Source organism: Rhinolophus hipposideros, assembly GCF_964194185.1.
Source record: "Rhinolophus hipposideros genome assembly, chromosome: X".
Classification (NCBI taxonomy): Eukaryota; Metazoa; Chordata; class Mammalia; order Chiroptera; family Rhinolophidae; genus Rhinolophus; species Rhinolophus hipposideros.
Genome location: NC_138046.1, coordinates 81,325,978 through 81,345,280, shown reverse-complemented (window position 1 = coordinate 81,345,280; position 19,303 = coordinate 81,325,978). Strand labels below are relative to the sequence as shown.

Sequence of the window (19,303 nt, the reverse complement as noted above, 5' to 3'; positions counted from 1 at the left end):
TGATGTCTCCTGCTCCTTCCCTTCTTTCCTGCCTAGTTCCCCCCTCAGAACTCTTCCTTCAGGAAGCTTTTCCCCCCCTGACTTTTCCCTTGCTATTCCTTTATTGTGGCAGCACACTGAACTCTAATGGGTTACCTTTCAGTCTCTCCTGCTACTCCAAGACAAGGACTTGCTTTTATTTATCTTCGTCTCCCCCAGTAACTCCTTCATTGACTGGCAAAGTCTAAGCTCAGTAACTGTTTTCTGAAAGGATAAAGGGCCTGAAGGAATGAAGTCTCCCTTCCAACCCCCAGCTTTAGCAGCTGCTCCCTTTTCCCGCCTGCCTTTACTCCACCCCCACCATCTCCATCTGAATGCCAAAGCCGTTAGTTCCTTGGCAGCATTCAGCCTAATCACTCAACATCTCAAAGCGAATTCCCCCGCAGGGTACTTCTCTCCAGCCCCGAAGTATCCACTTATTAGCAACTCCTGGTAACCTTTTGGGGGTGAGTAGGCTTGAGGGCCCGAGGAGGGGTGTGTGTCTCTCGTCTTTCCAGTTGTCTCCTGCTGTATTTTTTTCCCCATTTCTTTTGCACACGGGACAGATGAATATCACCCTCCTCTTGCACTTCTCACAACCTTTGACATAATTATTTGTGACAAATTGATTTAAAGTGCGGCTGCAGGAAGAGAAACAGGCATATCTCGCTTGGCCTTCTGGGATTTGTAGTCCTTCAGGCCCTCGAGCTGCCTGGCTGGCCCTGTAACTGCGGACTACAGCTCCCAGGCCTTCTCCGATTCCAAACTGCACAGACTCAGAGCCTCATGCCTGGAGGACGTGGTTACATTGTGTCTATTGTAATCCCTGGACTTGTGTGTTTGTACATTTCTCGGGACGTGAAATTGAGACTGAAAAGCATGGCAGATGAGCAAGAAATAATGTGCAAATTGGAAAGCATTAAAGAGATCAGGTAAGTGGAACGTTGAAGCGCCTCCCAGGCTCCCTCGAAGCCCCTCAAAATCTCTCATTGAGGGAGAGGGCTGAGTTACCTTGGAAAGTATCTATTGTTGGACTACTTGCGGAGGGGGCTGAAAGGAGCCCACATACCACGGATTTCAAGGATGGGAAGGAGGTTGGGGAGAGTCGAAACTGAGACTAGTAGAGAGACAGCGAGACTGACAGAGAAAGACCTCGCCAGATGGTCTGAGAAAGCCAGAGAGAGATACATCGCGGGGCGGGAGCTGTTGATCCCAAGACAGCTTTATTCTTCTTGGAGTGGGAGTTGGGGGCGGCATTCTTGGACCCATTATTTTTTTTCACTGCTTGTTGGCCCCAAGGTGTATGTGGCACCTTGCTGTTTAGGAGTCGAAATTTTTTTCAGTCTCCCATTCAACTTCAGGACGTGGAGCTCGGGTGAGCCTTTTGAGAGCAGAGTCTAGCGCCTTGGGGCTGGTCGCATCTACCAGTGACTGCTGGCGGCGGTTGGGAGGGGTGCGGAGGAATCCCAGCAGGCCGGGATTGGGAGGACAGCGATCGCTCGCGCGTGTGTTATTTCTTGCTTTCACTCATTCAGTACTTTCTACCTCTCCTATCAGGGTAGGGGTATGGGAGCGATGGAAACTGGGGAGGAGGTCGCTGCATCAGATTGTGGAACCGCAGCTGCTGCTCCGAGGCGCCAGAGGTGAAGGGCAGGCAGGCAAAGAGGGAGTTGCCTGCGTCCCCCAACCCCTCCTTTGCTCTGGGAGCGGCTTTGGCTAGGCGATGATGTCCTTGCTTAGAACACAATAGTGCCGGGCAAGTGTATTGCCTGGGCCGGCACCAGGCCTTCCTTCACCTGCCCTCCTCTGCCCGAGCACCACCTCTCCCCTCACCCCAGCTTCCACCCTCATTTTGAGGGTGGTATGGTTCGGGCTATCTCCCGTTAGTGTTTTCCAGGAACCTGGAAAAAAAAGAGGAGAGGATTAGCAAATGTGTCAGTTTAAGAAATAAGACTTTAACCAAGAGATTTAAATTAACCCTTAGAGTGAACATCTAGGATAAGACTCACAAGTTATGGTGGTGGGGAAGCAACTTGACTTTTTTTGTCCTTTGGAGGGGATGCATCTTTACTTTTGCAAACGAATGAAAGGAACGGAACTATTATTTACTGAACTCTTGGTGTGCCAAGCCCTTTGACCTACTATCTCTCATTTCAGCAAGAGTCCTGAGAGCTTCCTGTACCTCCTTTACAACTGGGAAAATAGAGGCTCAGAAAATTTAAGTAACTTTTCCAGAGCTAAACAGCTTGAACATAGCAGATTTTGACAGGAACCCAGTCAGTCTGCATGGAGAGGCTCTGGTCTTCCCACTTTATCCCATGGAGAGTCTGTCCGAGAGGGGGCATGTTTCAAATTATTTTCTGCAAAAGTATCAGGAGATAAAGAGTCAGATACCTTAGTGCAGGAAATGGCCAACTGTCATAATAACAATGCAGCTAATAAGAAGCTTAGGTGTGCAAGTGGAGAGCCTAAACTTCTACTCTTACTGGGCTTTAAAGGAGCCCCTGCCCAACCCCAAGAAAAGGAAAGTTAGGAGCAAGGAAAAGTGATCCCTCCCATTGGGGACTAAATGGGGGCTATGACTTCTACTCTCCCCAGTGGTAAACCAGGCATTCCTACCTCTACTAGCTGGGATGGGATCATCAGAGGCCTGGAGAGAGAGCTGAATTCCCACCCTCAACTAGCAGTAGCAAAACACCCCCGCCCCAACCTGATGTCAACCAGAAACCCTAGACTCCATTTCCCGGCAAGGGAGAATTTAAGAGGAGGCCTGCAAAAGCAAAAGATTTAGAAGAGGTCCAGAGTGTTCAAATTTAATAAAAAAAGATCACTTGCCATGCCAAGATTATCAACTTAAATGACAAAAGACAGTAAACAGATGTCAGCATTGAGATTGAGTATTAGAATTATCTGAAAAGGATTTTAAAGCAGCCATCACTAAAATGCTTCAATGAGCAATTGTAACACACTTGAAACAAACTAAAATAGAAAATAGCATATAAATAGAAATCTCAACAAAGAAATACCAGGGATACCAAAAAAACGAATATACATTGTATTATTCATCTTGGTTATTGGTATATACTGAGTATTACAATTTTAATACTGTTTTTTTCCTTTCTTAAAATGTGTATACATTTTTTTGGGCACCCTCTTTGTAAAACAAAGAAGAGCCATATGGAAATTTGAGAACTGAAAAAATGTAGTAGCCAAAATAAATCTCTAAAACTCTAAAATCTTGCTTAATAGCAAGATAGAGGAGACAGAGGAAAGAATCAGACAACTTAAACATAAAACAATAGAAATCACCCAATCTAAACAGCAGGGGGAAATTAGATACTAGATTTAAAAGACAGAGGAAGAGGGAGAAGAGGAGGGGCAGAGGGAAAGGAAGAGGGTGAGAGAGAGACAGAGAGAAAGAAGAATGAAAGCATTGAGCAGAACCTCTAGACCTGCGGTAGTATTTACATTGAAGAAATAATGGGTAAAAACTTCCCAAATTGAGCAAAAGACATAAACCTCCAGACTAAAGAAGCTAAGCAAACACCATCAGGATAAACCCAAAAAAATTCACACCGAGACACATCATAGTCAACTTTCTGAAAGCAAAAGGCAAAGAAAAGATCTAGGAAACAGCCAAAGAGAAACAACACTTTACCTATACTTTCAGAGGAAAAAAAAAGAATAGAATGACATTAGATTTCTCACCAGAAACTGACGAGGCCCTAGTGTGAAGTGCCACATTTTTCAAATGATGAAGAAAAAGAACCATTAACCCAGAATCCTATGTCCAGTGATAATATCTTTCAGGAATTAAAGAGATAATCAACACATTCTTAGATGAAAGGAAACGGAATTTATTAGTAGGAGATCTACTCTATAAAAATGACTAAAGTAAGTTCTTAAAACAGAAAAGAAACAGAAAGAACCTTGGAACAAAGAACATAATAAGCAAAAATATGGGTAAAAACAATTTCTTTTCCTCTTGAGTTGTCTGAATTGTTTGATAATTGAATCAAAATTTATCAGTCTCATGTTCTCTACGTAGAAGAAATATTTAAGACATTTATATTATAAACGGGAATGTAAAGGGTTGTAAAAGGTTGGTAAAGTTTCTATATTGCATTTGAACTGGTAAAATGACATCAGAAGACTGTGATAAATTATGTATATATAATGTAATACTGAGAGAAAACACTAAAAAAGCTATAGAGATGCACTAAAAAAACATTATAGATAAACCAAAATGGAATTTGAAAAAATATTCAAGTCATCCACAGGAAAGCAGGACAAAGAAAACAAAAACTGAAAACAGAACAAACAGGTAACAAAAAATAAAACAGCAGACTTAGCCTTAACATATCGATCATTATGTTGACTATAAATGGTTTAAATACACCATTTAAAAGACAGAGTAGATTTAAAAAACATGACTCAACTATATATTATTTATGAGATAAACACTTCAAATATAATGATCAGTTAGGTTTAGAGTAAAAAGGATGAAAAAGATGCCATGCAAACAATCAAAAGAAAGCAGGAGCAGATATGTTAATATCAGATAAAGCAGATTTCAGAGCAAAGAACATATTCAGGGACAGAGTGGGGCATTACATAATGAGAAAGGGTCAATCCCCAAGAAGACATAACAATTGTAGATGTGTATGCACCAAAAGTGATTTAAATTACCCTGCTTTTAACAATTTTACAGTATTGTACAAAGGTTACATCACTTAGTTTAAGAATTTAAAATGGCGCTAAAGTACTACAAATATGTACTTGATGTTCACATGTGGACAGGTATACATGTATGAGGTGGCGAGAAGGAACTGGAGAAAGGAACTAACGTTTGTTGGACAGCTACTAATTTAAAAGCTCCTGGCTCATTTAATACTTAATCTTCCTAATGGAAATCTGTGGTAGAAATTATCCCCATTTTACAGATAAGGATACTGAGGCTCAGAGAGGTAACACATCTAGGAAAGAATATATTTTATTCACATGGCATATGCATTTCCGACAAATGCTGATAATCTGATTAACCATTATTCACAATTCTTCTATTGCTCTACTGCTAAATCCCATAAAAGGAGCTGCCTATTTCTGTTAAAAAATAATGTTATTTCTGGGCTGAAGTAGTAAGGATGATGGCAATAGCACTTAAAGACCTGATTAAGTCAAACAGAGCCAAACACAGCCCCAGGCACAGGCCCAGAAATATACATGTTCAGTGCTCACATACTCCAATGGCAGAATTTGAAGTGGGAAATGTTTCAGGAATGGATCCTCCCACTACAGACCATTCCCTACTCCTGACTCTGACCACGTGCCCAGCCTTGTTTATCCTCCCAATCCCAACCACACTCCAACACTGCTCCAGACTGGTCTATTTTACTCATCCATTCCTTAAAGTTTTAAGTGGTGATGAAGGAACATGTGGAAAGGGAAAGAGAAGACTGGAACAAAAAAAGGAGATGGAAAAGGGGGAAGAAAGGGAGAAGAAACCATGAGGCAGAGAAAGTAATTTCAGTCACCACTACATGAACCAGAGCCCTTCACCGGCTCCCCAAATGGATACTAATATCTCCTTAACATGAACATGCCATCTATACACACACATTGCATACACCCATACCCTGATGCACACATAGCCATACACTATGAGTTTCCCTCACTTAAGAAAGGAAAAACTCATTTTGGAAGTAAATATTGTGGTATTAAGTAGATGCTCTGAAGTGTAAGTTTCTGCCGAAGGTGCTCTTTTTCTCTCTGCACATTTTTTTCTGTGTGACTTCCTTTATTCCCATGGCTTCAGATATCCCCCAGATCCCCAGTCTCTCTATCTACCCCCTAACTTCCCAGCTTCAGGCCAATAATCCCACAGCCTACTGAGCTTGTCCACCTTGTGCCACAGACAACTCAAATTTGCCAACTCTTAAGACTTTGTCTCCTTGCCCCAATCCGCCCCAAACCTCTGGTTTAATGCTATCATTCTCTGCACAGTTACCTCAGACTGAAACCTGAATGTCAGTGTTGATTACCTTTTTTTTTTATAACTCACCTCTGATCATTTAGTAAGTTCTACTGTTTCTACCGTCAACATCTGACTCAAATTCCTGCCCCACTTTCCACCTCCACACTCACTGCCCCATTTTAGGCCTTCATCATGACTGGCCTGGATATTTGTAATGTATCCATTTTCACCTATAGAATTACTTTTGTCTTCATTCCCCCTCCCCCCACCATCCATGCCATCCACACTGCTATGAGAACGACCTTCATAAAGCACTGGTGTTGTTATATTATTCCTTGAACACATTCATTGACTTCCCATTGCCTGTAGTAGTATTTTTTCAAAACACAGGTCATAAACCATTAGTAGATCATGAAATGAATTAGTTGCTCATAGCAGTTTTTTAAAAGATTTTTTAAATAGAACAAAGTAAGATAGAAAATACCAGCATAGGCTGCATAAGAAACAGTAGGTATTTGTGGAAACTTTTGTTTCAATTTTATATCTGTGCATGGGTGTATTGGGTCACAATGTGAAATTCATTTTTCACTGTAGATCATTTACTGTGTATCAATTGGACAGGCATTTGCCTATAGTTGTTGCCATGATATTCATGCCCCTCTCCCCACAAGTCTGGCCCAGACCCACCTTTCCAATCTTATCTGCTACTGCTCCTTTCCATTTACCCTATCCTTTGTCCACACACAAGTTCCTAACTGTTTCATACATTTCCATTCCTCTAGGCCTTTGCCAATGTTTATCCCTTATTCTTGAATGCCATGCCTTCCTTCCACGGCTGTAAATCCTAATTCATTCTTCAAGGAAGACCCAGCACAAACACCACCTCTTGTTTAAAAACTTCTCAAATTCCCATGTCAGTGAATATCTACCTGTTTGGGTTCCCACAGGGAGATTTATTATAGCACTCAAGTTATTCTGCATTATGCCAAGTTTTGAATTGACATGGGTCTCCTTCCTTCCTTCATTCAGTTACTGCTGTAGCAGTTTCAGAAGGTTCCTCTGTCTTCTGGCTTGAGAATTGACTCAGCTCCCGTTCTCACTCAACAGCAAGTCCCAGGACCACTGGTACCTCTGGGACTTAGGCATGGGCAGGTCAAACCAAACAATGCTAACCACAGGAGAGAATGGAAAAGCATTGACATTTTGTAGTGATCAATAAGAAATTCTTTAAGGCGAACTGTTCTTAGAAACCTGCTGTTTTGACAGTAGCTGTTTTCTCAGATGAGCAAATATGAAATGGAAGAACACTTGGTATTTAGGCAGTGTTCTCAAGAAACTACAGGAAGACGGAAAAGCTGGGGTTTTTCTTCATTTAATGACATTTATCAAGCACCTGCTATGGGTCATACACAAGGCTGGGATATTATGTGGGGACCGCTAACATGAATTAGACCTGTTCTCAAGGCTCAGCACACTGGATTTTCCACTTCTTGGCTCTGTGATCTTGAGCAACTCATTTTTTTCTCAGCTTCAAATTTTTCATCTGTAAAAATGAAGCTAAGCATACCTTTTTCATACAGTCACGATTAGGATTAAATTAGCATGAAAGTGTCTAGCACACTTGCATTAATGTAGTAGACCCCCCCCATAATAATAAATATTGTTATTAAATAAAGACTTTCTTAACACCCAATTCCTTCCCAGTTCCTGGCACTTTATATAATAGACTCGTAATGAATGTTAACTGAATGAATGAACGCCCCTCCCCCATGGTAATGTTTTTCATTCTCTGAGTCTACTGAAATTACAATCAGTACCCTGGATTTACCACCTGTTTGTATTCATTTTTATCCTCCAAATGTAATTGTTGAGCCCCACTGATGGCCAAAGCAGTGTGATAGATGATATGGAGTTTACAGAGAGAAATACGGTATAGTGCCAGTCTCTCGAAGGCTCTTGTGTATGTAATTATCTGGATTTCCAATTGCTTCATGCATAAGTCTGTACATTTAGAAGATCCAGATGACCGTACCTGCATGCTCTTGGGCTAGTGCCTTTTTCGTTCTGGACACTTGTTTCTTCAGCTCTGAAATGAAGAGGATGGAGCTGATTGGTGGCTTGGAACTAATGTTCTGAGGAGCCCTGGGAGTGCCAAGGTGGTATATCAAGGGCCACTCTGATAGAGTCAGCCAGGGTTAGATTTGAAGAGAGAACTCTAAAGGACTCTGGGAGACTCACTTCCACTTCAACCATAACAGTTATGATTTGATCTACTTTCTGTATTGTATCACAATCAATTATTTTATTTGAAAGAAAAGGGTCTTATCTGTCATCCACAGGATCCACATTGTTGGGTAAATGGTGCTTGCTTAGTGAAAGTTTTTGGTCTGGTTGATTGGTAGAAAATGGAAAGAGAAGGAAGTTAGTGTGTGTGTGTGCATGTGCGCTCATGTGTGCAGTTAAGCAGTGGCTGGCATGATGCCCACTGTAGATTTGAGAAAGGAAGGACATTTTATTTAGATTTAGTCTTAGCCCAGACAACCCAGTTTCTGGACAGAGCATGGAAGGCGGGCCATTAGATACTAAGCCTGAAGAGCACAAGGGCAATGGGTCCCCATTTCTGTTTTTCATTATTAATCCTCTTCCCATTCCTCTTGGGGACCTCAATTGACTAACTCAATTAAAAATCTATTTCCTTTACAGAAACCTTTGACAAGTCATTTATTGTCCTGGGAAAACAGGAGCAGAGGAGTAGAAACAGCTTAGAATTTGGGTTTAGGTGGTGGTGTGTGCTTAGATTTAATTCTGTGTGTAGTAACAAGCCATTAAAGGATATTTTATTAACAGCTTTATTGGGTTATAATTTGCATAGCATAAAAACCATCCATTTATGTGTACAATTCAATGACTTCTAGTAAATTTAAGAGTTATGCAACTATCACCACAGTACAGTTTTAGAACATTTCTATCATCCCCAAAAGAATCCTTATGACCAGGTTCAGTCCATCTCTGTAATCCACTCACAGCCCCAGGTAACCAGTAATATACTTTATACAGATCTGCCTTTTCAGGACATTGCATATGTTAGGTTGGTGCAAAAGTAATTGGGGTTTTTGCAATTGTTTTTAGCCTTTTAAACCGCATTTACCTTTGCACCAACCTAATAACTTAGCATATTGTTTTTGAGGCTCATATACATAGTGGCATATATCAGTATTTTCTTTCCTTTTTACTGACCAGTTGTATCCCAGGCTGTGGGTATACCACATATTGTTTATTCTCTCACCAGTTGACAAATATTAGGGATGTTTCCACCTTTTGGCTCTTACGAATAATTCTGCTCTGAACATTTGGATATAAGACTTTTCATGGAGATATGTTTTTATTTCTCCTGTTTAGATTCTTAGGAGTGAAATTTCTGGGTCATATGATAAGATATACATACACCTTTTTGAGATACTGCAAAACTGTTCTCCAAAGCAGTGGTGCCAGTTTCTGTCCTCAGAGACAGAGTATGAAGGTTTCAGTTTCTCTACCTGTTTAACACTTGTATTGTGTGTCTAAAAAGGACATAGCCACCCCAGTGGTGTGAAGTAGTCATTTTTGTCATTTTAACTTGCATTTCCCTAATGACTAATCCTGTTGAGCATCTTATTCATGGGTTTATTTGCCACCAATATATTTTCTTTGGTGAAGTGTCTATTCAAACCTTTTCCCCATTTATCAATTGGCTTGTTTGTTTACTTATTGTGAATTTTGAGTGATCTTTATATGCGTATTCTCGATACAAGTCCTTCATCAGACACATGGTTTGCAAAGATGTTGTCAGTGTGAGATTTCTTTTCATTCTCTTAACAGTGCCTTTTGAATTGAAGAAGTTTTTAATATTAATGAAGGAGTCCAATTCATTGGTATTTTTTATGGAGTGATGTTTGTATCGTAAGAAAGAAATCTTTGCCCAAGCCAAAGTCATAAAGATTTTCTCCCATGTTTTCTTCCAGAAATTTTATTTGTAGGTTTTAAACATAGGCATATGATCCATTTTCACTTAATTTTTGCACCTGATATAAAATATAGGTTGAAGTTTGTTTATTTATTTATTTATGCATGCAGATATCCAGTTGTGTCAGGACCATTTGGCAACAAGGCCATCCTTTCTCCACAGCATTGCCTTTGCACCTTTGTCAAAAATCAGTTGTCTATATATTTGTGGGTTTATTTCTGGACTCTTTATTCTGCTCCATAGGTCTGTTTGTGTATCTTTATGCCAGTACTTAACTGTTTTGATTACTGCAGCTATAATAATTCTTGAAATCACGCAGTGTGAGTTCTCTCTGTAATTCTTCTGCAGAATTGTTTTGGCTGCTTTAGGCTCTTTGCATTACTATATGAATTTTAATTCCAGTAGCAATTTGTACCCCCAAAAAAGCATGCTGCAATTTTGATAGGGTTGTATGCATTACTTATATAGATTAATTTGTTGGATTTCACTAGTGTTTCAAATAATGTCCTTTTTCTGTTCTACGATCCATTCCAAGATACCACACTGCATTTAGCTAGCTTTCTTTTGAATACTGTTAGCATGGTGTGTGTTCTTCCATCCTTTTACTTGGTTTTTTATACTTAAAGTGGGATTCTTACGGGCAACTCATATTCTTGTTTTTATTTTGTTTTTAATCTAATCTGTCTGCTTTTTAATTGGGGGGTGTTTATGTTTAGTCCATTTATATTTAATGTGCTTGGTGATACGGTCAGGTTTAAATCTACCACCTTGTTGCTTTCCATAGATCTCATCTGTTTTTGTTCCTTTTTCTGTCCCTTGCTGCCGTCTTTTAAATTAAATATATTTTGTGGTTCCATTTGATCTTTCTGACTTACTAGTTATTATTCTGGGTTTTTTGTTGTTGTTTTTTTTCTGTTAGTGATTGCTTTAGAGTCTATAATATACTTATTTAACTTGTCATAATTTATCTTCAGTTGATGTCATACTACTGCAGATATACCATGTTTCCCCGAAAATAAGACCTAGCCAGATGTGTCTTTTCAAGCAAAAATTAATTGTAATATAATATATTGTATTATATTGTAATATAATATTAGACTGGGTCTTATATTGTATAAGACTGGGTCTTATAGTAAAATAAAACCTGGTATTATGTTATGTTATATTTTATTATGTTGTACCCGGTCTTATAGTAATTTTTGCTCTAAAAGAGATGTTAGAGCTGATTGCCAGCTAAGTCTTTTTTTTCGGGGAAACATGGTAGTGTAAGAAACTTACAACATTGTACTTTCATTTCTTCCTTTCTGGTTTCTGTGCTGTTACATTGATGTACTTCTTGGTTGATTATCTTTTTTAAGTAATTTAAATAATGAGAAAAAAATGTCATTAGATTTTTTTCATGTTCAGTACTCTGTATTCCTCTGCTATCATTTTCCTTCTGCTTGAAGGACATCCTTTAACATTTATTGTAGAGCTGGTTTGCTGGTGATGTAGCTTTCCAGCCTTTTCAGATCTGAAAAAGGCTTTGTTTCACCTTTGTTATTTTCATTGTGTAAAGAATTCTGTGTTGGCAGGGTAATGTTTTTTTTTTTTTTATCTCAGTACTTTAAGAATGATGTGCCACTGTTATCTTGCTTCCATTGTTCTTTGTCCTGTGCCTGTTTTCCTCTGGCTACTGTTAAGATTTTCTTTTTATCATTGGTTTTGAATAATTTGATTGTGATATGACTTGGTGTAGTTTTCTTCTTGCGTCCTGTGCTTGAGGTTTATTGAACTTTTTGGTTTGGTGCATGTATAGCTTTCATGAAATTTGAAACTTTTTGTTGATTAACGTTTCAAATATTTTTTATTATTTTCTCCCTTCTTCTTGATCACCAGTTACCTGTATTTTTAGCCACTTGAAGTTGTCCCACTTTGCTGATGCTGGTTTTTGTAAATCTTTTTGTCCTCTACATATATAATTTGGGAAAATTTCTAGTATTGCTATGCCTTCATGTTCATTAATCTTTGCTCCTTTGTTGTCTAAATTGACTAATGTAGTTTTCATCTTAGAAATTATAGTTTTCATATCTAGATATTTCGTCTTTTTTTCATCTCTCTCATGTCTCTACTTAATGTGGCTGGTATTTCCTCAAGCTTTGTGAACATATGAAATGCATTCATAATAACTATTAGTGTCCTTGTTGTCTAATTCTATCAAGTACTGTGTTTCTCCAAAAATAAGATCTAGCTGGACAATCAGCTCTAATACATCTTTTGGAGCAAAACTTAATATGAGACCCAGTATTATATTATGTTATGTTATGTTATATATATTATAGTATATTATATTTATTATACCCAGTCTTATACCGTTTCCCCGAAAATAAGACCTAGCCGGACCATCAGCTCTAATGTGTCTTTTGGAGAAAAAATTAATATAAGACCAGGTTTTATCTAACATAATATAAGACTACGTCTTATATTAACTTTTGCTCCAAAAGATGCATTAGAGCTGATGGCCCATCTAGGTCTTATTTTCGGGGAAACATGGTATCACAGTAAAATAAAACTGGGTCTTATATTAATTTTTGCTTAAAAAGTTGCATTAGAGCTGATTGTCTGGCTAGGTCTTATTTTCTGGGAAGCACGGTATGTCCACGTTGGTCAGTTTTGATTTATTATTCTCCGTTTTATGGGAATGCTTGCGGACGATCTTCTGAAGCTTGTAGCATGCTCTCTCCACAGGTCTCCCTTCTCCAAAACTTGTTCCACTGAACTCCAGATGCCCTTGGCTTCCCCAGACTCATAGGTCCATTTCCTTAATTAAGGTAGATCACCAGACTGTCTATATAGGTAGACACCAGACTGATTAAGGTAGATCACCAGATTGATCACTTCCCTGTCCCTGTCTTGTAGCGTAGACTATTTCTCTAGGCAGAAAGATGGGGCAATCTTTGGGCCCATGTAAGCTTTTTCATCTCTCAAAATCACTGACCTTTCTTGCCTGATGTCCAGTGACTTGAGCACTGTTGTTTCATATATTTTGTCTGGTGTTTTTGTGGTTTGTTTTGTTTTAGCTATTTTGCATGAGAAGATAAGTCTGGTCCCTGTTACTCTGTCTTGACCAGAAGCGGCAGTCAAGATTATTCCCCAAATTTGGTTTAAAAATACCATGCTTCTCCATCTAAGATACACATATTTTATAATTTAAAAACATAAAGTCACAATGTGTCTTAAATACAATGCTACCTTTCAATTGCTGTTGGCCAAGAGGTAATTATGTTGTTATCATTGAGAGAGCACATGTGAACCTGGCCATGGCTGTTCATATTATCATTCTTTTAATTGACTTATGCGCATGATTGCCACTGTATGTGTTTAGTTTAATTGTCATTTAAAATATCTTCAAAAAGAGTTCACCGTGGTTCTCCTTGAAATGAAAAGTTATTGTGTAGGAGGAATGACTCAGACTAGAAACTTGAGATAAAAATAGTGTCTTAAGTAAGTCTACAAGAGCTCTTTCAACAAGTATCAAATTGACATTTAAATAATAAGAAAACATTTTGTCATAATATAATTGGTCGCATTTTTTCTCAGTAGTGAATAAAATAATGTGTACCTTATGTTCAGTGTCATCTTAAATTAAATTTAATACAATAACCAATTAGCCAGGGTATTGGTAAAGCTAATGCAACAGGGTTCCAAAATAACAGTGGTTAAAACAAGAAAGATTTTTCTTTCACATAATCAATCTGGGAAAAAGCTGGTTTGTTGATTGCTCAGTGTTGGGGACTCAGGTTCTTTTTATTTTGTTGCTTCACCATGTATAGGGTGTTACTCTCATCTCCATGGTTTAAGATGGCTAAATGTTGTGTGCACATTTTAGGCAGTGGGAGTAAGGCAAAGGTGAAGTGAATGACATGCTTCCATTTAGTAGAGTCACAGCCTAGAAGCTGTACATATCACATGTGTTTTCATCCATTGGCCAGAATGTTGTCACATGGCCACAGATAGCTGCAAAGGAGATAGGGAAGTATAGTCTTTATTCCAGGCAGCACATGCCCAGTTGAAAATCAGCGGTTCTATTACTATCGAAGGAGGGGAGAATGAATTTGGGGGGACAAGGGGCATTTGTGTTCTATGACCCTAGGGTTTTTAAATTGTTGGAGCTGCCTACGGATGGAATATATTGTCTAGAGAAGTAGTGAGAGCTCCATGACTAAATTGTTTAAGGAAGGCCTAATTAAACTCTTGGCAGTGGTATTACAAAAGGCATTTAAGTAGTGGTTGGGGAAAGAACAATAGATGCCTTTGAAGGTCTTTCCCAGCCTGGAGATTCACATGTGCTCAGGTCCTACCCACAGTGATCTGGAAGTCCCTGGAACAACTTTCTGCGTGTGAATCACTTGGCTGCTGTCAGAGTCCAGCATTGTCCTCGTTTGGCTTCACTGCAGATATCCAAATAAATACAGAGACCTTTGGATAAAATTCTTATTTATCCCTCAGGGATTAAGGATTGGGCAGTGGGGGGCAGAGCCACAATAACTAGGCAAAGTTCTTAATCAGATCTTGGTGGTGGTGAGGTAGAGCTACTAGGTGAGTTGGGCAGAGGTTATGTAAGAAAAATGAGACCAGCTCAGGGTGTACTCTGTTACAGGTGTCCAGTTGGGTGGATCCCCCAAGCTTCTCCATTGCTTCTGCTTTCTGAGTACAAACACAGATACAGGAACTCACACGCGCTACTGGTAGGAGTGTGAACTGCTCTAGCCATCCTACAGAGCAAATTGGCACTGCTTAGAGGAAATAAAAATATGCATTACCTGTGTCCCATAATTCCCACTCCTGGGATACATCACCTTAAATTTACTCAGAAAAGTACAAGGATATGCATTGAAGTGTTTTATGTGGAGGGGGTAAATGAAAGCAAAGTGAGTCCATCCTTGGAAGAGTGGACAGGTAAAATGTATGGATGGCCACACTTAGAGGCAAATAATCCTGGATCTTAACATCAGAGTGCTATTTGAAAATTATATATTATCATTTGTCTACAGTGTGTGTGTGTGTATGTGTATATAATATTAATCTGCTTAGTCTGCCACAATGAAAGATATCATTGTAGTTTTAATAGCAGACATTTATTTTCTCACAGTCCTGGAGTCTAGATGTCTATGATATAGGCGCCAGCAATTTTGTTTTCTGGTAAGGGTTCTTCCTGTCTTGTAGATGGCTGCCTCTTTCCTGTGTCCTCACATGGCTTTTCCTTTGTTCTAGTGTAGAGATAAAAAAGCTCACATGTCCCTACCTCTTCTTATAAGTGCACCAATATTATCATATTAGGGTCCCCCACATTAGAGTATCCTTATAATTCCCTAATAGTCCTCTCTCCAAATATAGTCACATTGGAGATCAGGGCTTGAACATATGTATTTTAGGGGAACACAATGCATTTTATAATATTCCACCGTTCCCCCGCAATGCATGTCCTTCTCTCATGCAAAATTAATTTATCCCCTCCCAACAGCCCCAAATGTCTTAACCTATTCTGTCATCAGTGTCCAGTCCAAAGTCTCATCTTAATATCATCTAAATTAGGTTTGGGTGAGACTTGAGGAATGATTAATTCAGAGACAAAATTCCTTTCTAGCTGTGAAACCAGACAAATTATATGCTTCCCAAGTATAATGGTAGGATAGACATTCTATTTTTAAAAGGGGGAAATCAGAAAGAAGGTAGGGATGACAGGCACCAAGCAAGTGCAAAACATAGCAAGGCAAACACTATTAGATTTTTATGGCTCAAGAATAATCTTCCTTGAGAAAGAAATTGAAGAAAATGCAAATAAATGGAAGGATTTACTGTGCTCAGGATGGGAAGAATTAACATCATTAAAATTTCCATGCTACCCAAAGCAATCTACAGATTCAGTGTAATCCATATAAAATTATCAATGACATTCTTCACAAAACTAGAACAAATAATCCTAAAATTTATATGGAACCATAAAAACCCCCAAATATCCAAAGCAATCTTTAGAAAGAAGAAAAAAGTTGGAGGTATCACACTACATGATACCAAATTATAATGCAAGGCTGTCGTGATCAAAACAGAATGGTATTGGCATAAAAACAGACGATGGATCAATGAAATAGAAAACAGCCCAGAAATAAACCCATACTTGTAGGTTCAATTAATCTATAACAAAGGAGGCAGAAATATACAAGGGAGAAAAGACAGTCTCTTCAAGAAATAGTGTTGGGAAAACTGGACAGATACCTGCAAAAAAATGAAACTAGACTACTTTCCTTCACGATATACAAGAATAAACTCAAAATGGATTAAAGACTTAAATGTAAGACTTGAAACTATAAAACTCCCAGAAGAAAATAGGCGGTAAACTCTGAAATTGCTCTTAGCAATATATTTTTGGAATGTCTCCTCAGGAATGAGAAACAAAAGAAGAAATAAACAAATGGGACTACAACATCAAAGTAAAATATTTTTGCATAGTGAAGGAAACCAACAAAATAAAAAGACAGCCCACTGAATGGCAGAAGGTATTTGCCAATAATCCATCCAATAAGGGGTTAATGTTCAAAATGTACAAGGAACTCATACAACTTAACACCAAAAACCAAAAACAAAAACGAAAAAACAAACACCCCAAAAATACAATTGAAAAATGGGCAGAGGACCTAAATAGATATTTATCCAAAGAGGACATACAGATGGCCAATAGTCATATGAAAAGATGCTCAACATCACTAATCATCAGGGAAATGCTAATTAAAACCACAATGAGATATCACCTCACTTCTGTAAGAATGTCTATCATCAGTGAATCAAAAAACAAGTGTTGGAGAGGATGTGGAGAAAAGGGAACCCTGTGTACTGTTGGTGGGATTGTAAATTGGTGCCATCCTGGAAAACAGTATGGACATTCCTCAAAAAATTAAAAATAAAACAACCATATGACCCAGCAATTCCACTGCTGGTATTTATCTAAAGAAATCCAAAACACTTATTCGAAAAGACATATACACCCCTATGTTTATTGCAGCATCAGTTTCAATAGTCAAAATATGGAAGCAACCTAAATATCCATCGATAGACTAATGGATAAAGGAGAAGTGGTACATATATACAATGGAATATTACTTAGCCATAAAAAGAATGAAATCTTGCCATCTGCAACAACATGGATAGACCTAGAGGGTATTATGATAAATGAAATAAGTAAGACAGAGAAGGACAAATACCATATGATTTCACTTATATATGTTTTCACTAAAAAAAAAACAAAACAAAATAAATGAGCAAACAAAACAGAAATAAACTCTTAGATACAGAGAACAAATTGGTGGTTGCCAGATGGGAAAAGACATTGGACGGATGGGTGAAAAAGGTGAAAGGGATTAAGAAGTATAAATTGCCAATTACAAAAATAGTCAGAGGGATGTAAAGAACAGCATAGGGAATATAGTCAACAATATTGTAATAACTGTATGGTATTAGATGGGTGTTAGTCTTATTTGGGTGATCACTTTGTAAGGTGTATAAATGTCTAATCACTATGTTGTGCACCTGAAACCAATATAATATTGTATGTTTTGTAATCAGATTTTATAATTGGAAAATAAATTAATTGAAAAAAAATGTTTGGCTGGATGCTTTGAGCAGCATCACACCCATGACTATTTGTGGCAATCCCACCCCCACAGCTCTTCAGTTGCCTTTCTTCTGAGGCACGAGTCAGAGACATCTTGACCCGCTGAAACTGAGGAGTGGAGCTTATCTTCTGAAACTCAAGAGGAAAATTCCTTGCCCCTTGGGCCTGTTAGGTGTGGGCCTACAGTGGGAGTGGCATACCTGATAATTGAATGAACTTAACTTTAAAGAGAAAGCATATTTGCAGCAAAATAACGTTATTATCTTGTCCTGTAGCATCCCAGAAATCCAAAAACTTTTACATACTTCATCCTCTCCCTGCTCCCCTTGGTTCATACTGATAGTGTCTATACCTCTATAATCCCATCTCTATTCCTGACTTCTGCTGAGATGCCTGATTAAAATCATGAGGCCTCTCCTTATGGAGTGATTTTTCCATCCCCACACTTAGTGTTCTCACCAGAACATGCTTTATTATTTTTTGCAATATCAATAAAATGAGAATTTTCCAAATCTTCAAGTTCTAGTTATTTTTTGCTTAGTGATTCTTTTGATTTATCTCTCTATATATCACATTGTGTGTTCACCACCCAGAGTTGGTTCTCTTTCCATCACCATATATTTGATCCCCTTTACCTTCATCTACCACCTATCTCTCTATTCTTGCATTTTACTGTGAGCAACAAGGAGAATCCAGTCCTCATCTTCACACTTGGCTTAAAAATTTCATCAGCTAAATACCTAATTTTATTGTTCACAAGTTATATCTTCCACAAAACACTAGAACGACATTCAACCAAATTCTTTGCCACTTTATAACAAGGATCATCTTTTCTCCAATTTCCAATAGCATGTCCCTCTTTTCTCTTTGAGACCTCACCAGAAGCATCTTTAATATTTATATTTCTATCAGCAGTCCCTTCAGTGCAATATAGGCTTTTTCTAGCATGCACCTCAAAACTTTTCCAGCCTCTGCTAATCATCCTGTTCCAAAGCCACTTCCACATTTTCAGGTATTTATTAAAGTAGAACCCCACTTCACAGTACCATAATCTGTATTAATCTGCTCAGTTTTACAAAACAAAATACCACAGGCTGGATTACTTAAACAACAGACATTTATTTTTCTCGTAGTTATGAAGGCTAGAGGTCCATGGTCAAAGTGCCAACAAATTTGCTTTCTGGTGAGGGCTCTCTTCCTCGCTTTTAGTTGGCTACCTCTTGCTCTGTTCTCACATGGTCTTTCCTCTGTGTATGAACAGAGGGAACAATCTCTGGTTTGTATTCCTCTTCTCATAAGGGCAGCAGTCCAATTGAATTGGGGTCCCATATTTATGACCACATTTAACCTTAATTACCTCTCTGAAGACCCTCTCTTCAAATGCTTTCACATTGGGGGTTACAGCTTCAGCATACAAATTTTGGAAGAATACAATTCAGTCTATAAGAATCAATCTCTCTCTCTCTCTCTCTCTTTCTCTGTCTCTCTCTCCCCGCATCTGTGTATGACTATGAAGTCTGACAAGTTTGCGAACTTGTTGCAACCATGTTGCTAAACTTTTTTGATATCAGAGGGATTATACATTATGAATTTGTACCAACTGGACAAACAGTTAACCAAGTTTACTATTTGGAAGTGCTGAAAAGGCTGCATGAAAAAG

General features: G+C 38.5%; 1 protein-coding gene across 2 annotated transcripts in view; it reads left to right on the top strand.

Moving 5' to 3' along the window:
* Positions 1-792: 792 nt before the first annotated feature.
* ZC4H2 (zinc finger C4H2-type containing) overlaps positions 793-19,303 on the top strand; it is a 36,147-nt gene continuing 17,636 nt past the window's right edge. For both annotated transcript variants that reach the window (XM_081042290.1, XM_081042291.1), the window contains exon 1: positions 793-950. In XM_081042290.1, coding sequence (XP_080898416.1) covers positions 805-950 — 146 coding nt within the window. In that variant the 5' untranslated portion in view covers positions 793-804. The remainder of the gene's footprint in view (positions 951-19,303) is intronic.